Here is a 9,114-nt window from a genome sequence, read left to right on the forward strand (position 1 = left end):
GAAAAACGTTTTTATTATTATTATTATAAAAGATACATTTGCAGAACAGCTAAGGGAGGAAGGAACGTGGAAAAAAAAAAGAAAGAAAAAAAGAGAGAGTAGGTGGCAGAAGACAGACAATGGCAAAGCTATGAAGTTTCTGGCTTGGTTGTCTACTGTGTTAATGTAAAAGGCGCCAAAGAGAGAAAGCAAATCGGGTTGTAAGTTCTTTTGATAGTGGTTCAAATTCTTTTGATGATGAGGATGAAGAAGAGGAAAAGGAGAAGAGGAGATGTAAGAGGAGGAAGAAGGAGAAGAGAAGAGAGCCAACTTTTGAGTCTCATAGCAATAAAGTTTTGCGCTGCGACGAGGTGATTGTGGAAACTGAATGCTCTGGAATTCGCAAGAAGAATGGTGAGAATAAGAACAATTCATCCTCAACCCAGAATAATGTGTTTAATCATCAGCAAGAGAAAATGCTACCAAAGGATGCAGATTGTGCTAGTGTTCTCTTTGGAGAACGCAATATGGAGGGTTGTTCTTCAGAAAAGAATGAAGATAAGGAAAAGAATGTATCCAAGAAACCGGTGGAGGTTTGTTCTTCAAAAAAGAATGAAGATAAGGAAGAGAATGTAGCTATGAAACCAGTGGAGGGTTCTTCAGAAAAGAATGAAGATAAGGAAAAGAATGTAGCTAAGAAACCAGTGGAGGGTTGTTCTTCAATGAATGTGGCTAAGAAACCAGTGGAGGGTTGTTCTTCAAAGAAGAACGAAGACAAAGGAAACAAGGTGGCAAAGAAACCAATGCCAGCGGGGAATAGAGCACGGAAGAGAGTGGAAAGAACAGGAGAAAATGTTGGTGCTGATATTGAAGCCTCTTCCCAAAAGCGTTCGCGTCCATCCCCACCTGAGGAGGATGATTCAGAAAAGGATGAAAAGAAACCGGTAAAACAGAAGGGTCGTGTAAGTGTGTCTGATTTTGTGGCAAAGGACAAAGGGGACTCGCCGATGATCGATGAAAGAGTGCAGATGAATGATGAAAGAATGGAGAGTGCAGAGGAAGAGAGGGAGAACAAGAAGGAAGGAGAGGCTGAAGGGAAGCATAAGGCCGGGGCGGATTGCGAAAGTAGTTACAAAGATAGGGAGCAACATAGAGTGACAACAAATCCATCTAGGCCAAAGGAGGCACCGTTGATTGAACTTCTTGCTGAATGCTTTCGGATTAATCATTATCCAGATAATGTTCATAAGCAAGATACAATCTCAAAGGAATCAGCTCTCAATATTCAGAGAAAATTTTTTGTTCCAAAGAAAGTGCCAATTGAAAAAACTGAATCTGAGAAGGAGAGGGATATGTTGTGGGAAGAAATGGATGCTTTGCCCAGACTAGGTGAAGTTGACTCCTTGGTAAGTCATCTTTCGTTTGCTGAAACACTAAATAAAATGTCTAACTTATAATAATATTGAATGTTGGATTTTGTATCTGTGTTTTTATGTGCAACAATAGTGGTAGGCGCATTATATTATTTTCAATGATTGATTAATTTTCTGAAATTCTGGTGAGTTGTTAAATGTTCAAAGAGTTGATGTAACTAGTAACGAGTCGTGTTAGGAGTAAGAGCTGGTGTGGCACTATTAGTTATGATAGTTAGTCTATATATCAATCATATACTGCAGTGTAAGAAAACAATTAAGACCACAATCTCATTGATCACATTTTCATTCTCTCTGATTTCTCATCTCATAGCCTTAGGTCTGATACCTTTATAAGTTGATGAAGGTCATTCACTAAATAACCATTTATATTGTAATTAAAACATATTACGGTCATAAGCTTCTTTTGATCTTTGACGTTCTAAAAGATATATATCATAATTTATATTATGAACTGCAGGTTGGCTGTCTTGAGACTGTCGAAACGCAACAGAACACGGAGGCTCCAGCAACCCATTGTAAGCACAAGTTTGTCCATGACGAAGAGACTGGAATATATTGCATACTCTGCCATTGGATGGTCATAGACATAAAAGGCATGCCGGTACTCTTTGTAAGTAGACTTCATTGATGAACTAGGACATCAAGATTGATGTGAGCTATTATCTCTTGAACTATAATACTCACTTCATCCAATAATCAATGCTTAATTTTGTTAATTGATGCCTTGTGTTGATTTGAACTATGGGATGAGCTTGTTTGCATGCTTCTGTTGTACATAATACAGGTGAGTGAGTATCCAAGAGAAGGATCAAGAAAGAAGCTGCTATCTGATGGGCCTAATGGCTTATGCTTTGATGATGCTCCATTTGGTGTCCGAGAAGGTGGTTACTGTAACAAGGAAGGCACAGTTTGGGACCTGATTCCAGCAGATTCTAAGCAAAACCTGTATGCTCATCAGCTTGAAGGTTTTGAATTCCTTTGGAAAAACTTGGCAGGAACCACGGAGCTTCCTAAATTGAAGAGTTGTGACTCGAACAGCAGGGGTGGATGCATCATTTCTCATGCTCCAGGGACTGGAAAGACGCGGCTGACCATCGTGTTCCTTCAGACATACTTGGAAGTGTTTCCAGATTGCCATCCCATGATTATTGCTCCTGATAGCTTACTGCTAACTTGGGAATATGAGTTCAGAAAGTGGGACAATGAGATTCCGTTCCATAATTTGAGCAATCAAGACACTTCAGGAAAAGAGCACCTAGCTGCATGCAGCAAAGTTGGAGGGTCTACTCCAAGCCAGGAAGATATCCAGATGATGAAGCTGTATTCTTGGTTCAAACAACCAAGTATTTTTGGAATCAGCTACAGGTTATTTCAGAGGCTTACCGGCTTGAAGCGTGATAGAAGCTTGATAGTTCAGCTTTACTTGAAACATAGTAAAGCAGAACTATCAAAGACAAATTGAGGTCCTCTTCTTTTTTTGCTGAGATGAGTAACCAGTTCCTGCTTTATGTAAAATGCATCACTGTCTCTTCAATAATAAGTTTCAAACTTCACTTTCACCCAACAATGGTAGTGAAGGTGGATTACAGCAAAATCACAACTTACATAAAGTCAAAACAAAAGAAAAAGAATATGGAAATAGCTCAAGAAGTAGGACAATATGGTTTCCCCCTTCATCATGTTGTCATGGAGAAATTAGCAGCAGGTTCCCTATGCAGGTGTGAGACTACAGCAGATTCTTAGTGCAGGGAGGTAATTATGGATTAATCTTAAAGTGTGATTGTCAGAGTCATTGGTCTTGGTTTACTTTTGCAACTGAAGATGAAGGGGGAAACTATATTGTCCTACTTCTTGAGCTATTTCCATATTCTTTTTCTTTTGTTTTGACTTTATGTAAATTGTGATTTTGCTGTAATCCACCTTCACTACCATTGTTGGGTGAAAGTGAAGTTTAAAACTTATTATTGAAGAGACAGTGATGCATTTTACATAAAGCAGGAACTGGTTACTCATCTCAGCAAAAAAAGAAGAGGACTTCAATTTGTCTTTGATAGTTCTGCTTTACTATGTTTCAAGTAAAGCTGAACTATCAAGCTTCTATCACGCTTCAAGCCGGTAAGCCTCTGAAATAAACTGTAGCTGATTCCAAGAATACTTGGTTGTTTAAACCAAGAATACAGCTTCACCATCTGGATATCTTCCTGGCTTGGAGCAGACCCTCCAACTTTGCTGCATGCAGCTTGGTGCTCTTTTCTTGAAGTGTCTTGATTGGTCAAATTATGGACTATGTTTCCAGTAAAGAACAAAAGGCAACCAACCAAGTCCATCAAATTACCACCATTATTGCGCCTAAATTAGCATTTGACAAGAATGAACTGAACAACAGCATTTTTGCATTATTATTTTTCTGGCTCAAGCATTCTCTTTTCTTCGTAAATAGAATGTAGAAGCTAACCATGACGTTTGGGAGAATGTAAATTCTTTCATCAAATGAAAAACATTCCTTTATATATGCTGTCTTCCATACAATATATCTACTTTTCAAGCAAAATTAAACTTGTGATAATTATTTATGGGACAAAAGTAAAACTTTACTCTCACCTACATGACAAACAAGATTTGAAAATAAATTATCAGTGTTTTGTCAAACCAATTTTATCATTATTTCTGACAAGATTTGAGTTTTGAGCTCATCAACGTTACAACGAAATGATAACAAAAATTACATGCTGTGGCCAAATTGATTGAAAGTTCAAAGGCGATGAACAAACAAGCTTTCATTGTATCTCCAATGTGAATGTAACAATAAAGATGTCAAAGATGCCAAGGTACATAAGCACTTAAGATTCAGCTCTTGTTGCTACGCTAAATCAATTCTGTGGTGCTTAATTGCTTAGAGGAGCCTGTAATGAAGCTTTTGCTGGTTTTCGAGTATGGAGGTGCGGCATAGATGGTGCCTAACATATTTTACAAAGATTTACAGGCTTTATGAAGACTTCAACTTCCTCTATTTTAGCTGCGAGTTTCTTCACAAATTTGCTGTTACGCTTTGAGTGGTACCTCTCACTTCTCTTGGTTGTTCCATTGTATGTTTTATCTTCGCCATCTGCAGGCAAAGCAGCTCATGCACTTTTTTCTTCAGCTACACAGTAAAAGCAATGAATCTTAGTAGTTAATTTAGTGCCAATTCCTATTCAAGAAGATCTACACTTAACCCTACCCATTTTCATCGACAAAAATGTTACTTGCTAGACACTGCCGTGGCTTTATTCTTATATAACCCGAACCATGAAATATTCTAGCTAAAATATGAAATCTTGAAACAGATTTGCCTGACCTCATTTAGTCCCTGTTGTGTTTTGACAGATACATGAATAGCTCCATCAGGACCTGATTTCCGGTACTTCTCCAGCTCAAATTCTGTGGGAGATGGCTTTTCTGTTGCATAGACCACAGGTGATGGCTTCAACAGATCAAATTTGGATACAACATCAAGCCACAAATGTCCACTAAACCTTTCTTTGATCTCTTTGTATATTGAAAACTGCATAACCAAGTAACCAACCATCATCAACTTATGCTTTGTCAATATACATGGGAGTAAGAGTTACAAACATATGTAACATGTTTGATGCATAAAATATACATGCATGCCTTGAGGAGCGTTGTTTTGATGTAAATAAAGTTGACATGCTACAGAAATAGGATAGGACATAGGATACTTATTAATGTCAACTTGTTCGTCATTCTATAAATTTAAGGCACTTGATTATGTACACAATTATGTATTCAGCATATATGTACACACACTGATTGGAGTCTTGGGGATACTCCCAAGTAAATTTACACTACAATTAGTCCCATTTTAAGTTTCTTCAATTCTTTTTTCCTCAAACACCCAAATTCTACAATAAGACAAGACGCAAGCCGTCTCCAACAAGGTGGAGTCGGGATCAAATAACATCATAGTATTCTGTCTGGAATCACATTCATATTTGAACTATTAATATTTAAATCTCTTTTAATAATATCTCCTGTGATTTTCTTAGGTTTCTTGTAGCTCTAGCTACAGGATGACTGCGCAACAATATAAATTTAGTCCTCTTTCTAGTCTATTCAATTACACAAAAGTCTCATATCCTTTATTATTAATTTACAAATTTTGCATTAAAAAAGAACCCCAAATATTGAATTAACCAGGACAGTCTAAACCAGTTTTGATTGCATTAGGTTGGTTTAGTTTTTTTAATTAAAAAAACCAATCTAATCCTGAGAAAATAATTCTAATTGGCTGAATCAGTTTAGTTGTTACATCAAAATTGATCCAAACCAAGTCATAAACACCATTAATAAAAAGCATGACTGGAATAAAGTAACGCTTAACAGACAGACAAAAAAATCTGAAGGATGAACATCAATTGGTCAATCGTAATATCTTTATCATGTAATTGTAGCTTATCATATATCAATATAGACCAAAAAGAGCCACAATGGACAATACTTCAAATACAATGGAAAATCTAAGGTAAAAATTTGAATTGTACATCTGAAACAAATATTCAAAGGATCATGAATACAGAAGCAATAAACATCTTAAAAACAAAATAAAAGGCTTNAGCAAGAGTCAACTTCTCTAAATTATTCCTGTCCTCTAAAAACCAGGAAAATAAAAGCATATAAATCATAAATTGAAGGACCTAAGTCATTTAAAACCACATTAGAACAACGAGAAACAATGACAAATCAACTAATTATTACAGTACTGGATGCCAATGCCTTTGTATACCAGATAAGGAAACACCATGAAACATACATACATTTCAGGATTTTTTAATTAAAAAAGATTATACAATCTCTAACCATAATCAGGTGAAATGATTAATAGGGAAAACCCGAAAACTTTTGAACATACCAAGCCTGAAGAATTAAGGTAGAACGTCCAGGACACACCAGAAACAAAAGCAGCAAAATGCACACCATAACTCCTAAACAATGATCTGCAGAGATGCAGAGCAGAGAAGGCATTGAAAATCATGAAACCTACCAAACTAAAGAGGACTAACTAGAATTTGAAATTGGATAGTGACGGGGAGGGTTGGCAAGCAGGCTGGCCCACCCTGCCCCCCTATCCCGCCCGGCAAAAAAATCTGGGCCAAATATGCCGATCCATCCCTTTTTTGGCGAACTGGCAAGTAGCCTACCAAAAANTCATTAATCTTTTTTTTTTTTTTAGTTTTAAGTGTATAACTTTTGTAGAAAAAAAAAGGTCACAAAAAAGTGGTGGTTGGCCGGCCTACGCTACCAAAGCCAGCGGATTAGGTAGTGTGGTTTAAGCGAGCTGTCTTTCGGGCTCAAATTCTATGCCCGACCCGCCTTTTATGATAAGTTGGCCTGGCAGGGTACCTTCAGGCATTATTTTCTGCCTTTATTTCTGTTCTTTCTCTGACTCACACTCTCTTAATATGGTATCTTAATTGTTTCATTTTGCTCGACTACAATCCAGTCAATACATTTTAATTGGAGTGAGGTTTTATATGGTGGCAGCTTTCTCTTTTTCTTTTATAAGCCATGAGCACCATGGTTTCATGTCTCTACCCAATGGAGACAAAAATGATCTACAGTTGCAGGATAACTTGCCATACCCAATTGTACTCATATCCTTAATTTTTACAAAATAATCTAGGAAAACTTTTAAATGTGCCGTCATACCGGTGTTTCAGTGATTTTTAACTGTTGATCTTAATTATAAAAAATATATATAATATATATAATTAAGATCAATGATTAAAAATCAATGATACACCGATATGATGATACACTTAAAAATCTTCCAATAATCTATTTCTTTTCCGTACTTGTTCATTCTAGATACTTGTACCAGCGTCCTAGTATCATAAATTCTTTTGGAAGTCTAGCAGATAACATTTTAGAAAATAAGATAAAATTATACTACTTAGAAATTGGCAAAAATAAAGGAAATATTAATTACCATCTTGTCTCTTCAGCAGGCCTGGAGTATCTGTTACCTACAGTCATCATTATAAATACATTTGGTTGAAATAGAAAAACGCAAAATAGCAAATAAAAACTCGAATAAAATATTTAAATTCTTTATTAAGTCTGCAAAAAGCAAGAACGAAAATTCCCAAAAACTGAAACAAGAAAATTAATGAGAATTCCCAAATCAAGTGCAATTCTAAGAAAAGCTCAGCTAATAAATGTTACACTTTAAGACAAAGACAAAATAAACCATAGGTTCGCAGCACTTTACAGGGTATGAAAAGGTTAGAAATATTTGTTGTATGGTAAAAGAAATAAATGTTTTCATTAAAAAAGAAAGTATTCTGTATCATGCTATTATGTTATTCAGAGAAATCTTTATGAAAAAAGGTAAAAATAGACAATTGAAAGAGGAGATTAAGATCGAGACAGCATATTCGAGGACCATGCATGTCGTGTGAGTCCATTTCATTCAAGTATCTGGTTAATTTTGGGCGACCTTTCAACGTTCGCCTCAAGGCGGGATTAGCGACCAATGTGGGTCCTCCATATGCAGGCCATGTCTCGGCATCACCTAACAGTGTAAACTCGAATTTATATACCTTACGAACCTCTGTCATCTTGTACACGTCATGCACATAGAGCTGGCAATCGATTCGCTGGTTAGCACAGCAAGCAATAACATGGCGACATGGTATTCGTTCTACCTGAAAGTGCCCACAGTCACACGTCCGTCGCGCAATATCAACGACTAACACCTTTCCGCTAGTCATTTCGCGCACCTCAAATACCTCATTCCATCTGTCAAAACGGTGCACAACTATATTTCCAACCTATTGCATACTTACCTCTATCCGCAGTTGTGCGAATACGAAATAAGTAAATCCAGCACGCTTGCGTTCGTGAGTCTCAGCACTCTTCCGCATAAAAAATTCATTTAACCGATAATATGTTGCTCGGACTAGTGCCAACACAGGTAGATTACCGGCACCCTTCAACACTGAGTTAATGCACTCGACAAGGTTCGTCGTCATATGGCCCCATCGATGTCCCTCGTCGAATGCCAATACCTAATGTCTAAGTCCAATGGCGTCGCAACACCTGGCATATGCCTTGCCTCGCTCTTTCAACCTCTTATAATTGAGGTTATAGAATACTCCTCCACCGTTCTTTAATTATTTTATTTAATAAATTATACAAATAATAATAATTAATTAGTCTTTCTTTAAAATAATACGATTTTTTTTCTTTAATTCAGTATTATTTGAAAGATGATGTCCAATATAAATTTTAATTTTAAATTATTTTAAGTACTGTAGATTAGAAAAATAAAATCTTTTTATTCTTAAATATTTGATAATTTTTTGTCAAGTAATTTTTTTTAAAAAAAATTATTGTGAATGACCTCATTTGTTTGTTTGAAAAATAAAAAGAAAAATCTAAAGATCAAATTTTACTTCGATTTTTTGTGTATCTTTTAAATATTTATTCAAATGTTGCCACAAAAATTTAGATATAATAGATAAACCGTTTACTAAATATAAAAATTTTTTTGTTACTTACAAAAATTATAATATTTATTAGTTCTTTTTGTTCGTATTTTCAAATCATTCACAAACTATTTTAATTTGTTGATAACTTTTTTCAAAAGCTTTTTTGCCTGCGACTGAATCTTTCAGATACTAAATTAATAGTTAAC

At 35.9% G+C, this 9,114-nt stretch overlaps 2 protein-coding genes across 2 annotated transcripts; one reads left to right on the forward strand and one right to left on the reverse strand.

The window, feature by feature from the left end:
* Nucleotides 7-3,941, forward strand: LOC107627890 (SNF2 domain-containing protein CLASSY 4-like). The gene is made up of 3 exons (XM_021116390.1): nucleotides 7-1,385; nucleotides 1,873-2,025; nucleotides 2,200-3,941. The coding sequence occupies exons 1-3, from the start codon at nucleotides 456-458 to the stop codon at nucleotides 2,875-2,877; spliced, it is 1,761 nt and encodes a 586-aa protein (XP_020972049.1). The 5' UTR covers nucleotides 7-455; the 3' UTR covers nucleotides 2,878-3,941.
* LOC107627891 lies at nucleotides 4,129-4,998 on the reverse strand. The gene is made up of 2 exons (XM_016330704.2): nucleotides 4,753-4,998; nucleotides 4,129-4,557 (listed from the first exon to the last, which is right to left on the reverse strand). Exons 1-2 carry the CDS (start codon nucleotides 4,984-4,986, stop codon nucleotides 4,444-4,446), a joined length of 348 nt encoding a protein of 115 aa, XP_016186190.2. The 5' UTR covers nucleotides 4,987-4,998; the 3' UTR covers nucleotides 4,129-4,443.

The sequence above is a fragment of the Arachis ipaensis genome, chromosome B02 (assembly GCF_000816755.2).
Source record: "Arachis ipaensis cultivar K30076 chromosome B02, Araip1.1, whole genome shotgun sequence".
Lineage (NCBI taxonomy): Eukaryota > Viridiplantae > Streptophyta > Magnoliopsida > Fabales > Fabaceae > Arachis > Arachis ipaensis.

Coding starts and splice junctions, on each gene's coding strand:
- LOC107627890 (XM_021116390.1), top strand. CDS start 456: ATGCTACCAAAGGATGCAGATTGTGCTAGTGTTCTCTTTGGAGAACGC. Junction 1,386..1,872: donor TAGGTGAAGTTGACTCCTTG/GTAAGTCATCTT, acceptor TATGAACTGCAG/GTTGGCTGTCTTGAGACTGT. Junction 2,026..2,199: donor AAGGCATGCCGGTACTCTTT/GTAAGTAGACTT, acceptor TACATAATACAG/GTGAGTGAGTATCCAAGAGA.
- LOC107627891 (XM_016330704.2), bottom strand. CDS start 4,986: ATGATGGTTGGTTACTTGGTTATGCAGTTTTCAATATACAAAGAGATC. Junction 4,558..4,752: donor CACAACAGGGACTAAATGAG/GTCAGGCAAATC, acceptor TTTACTGTGTAG/CTGAAGAAAAAAGTGCATGA.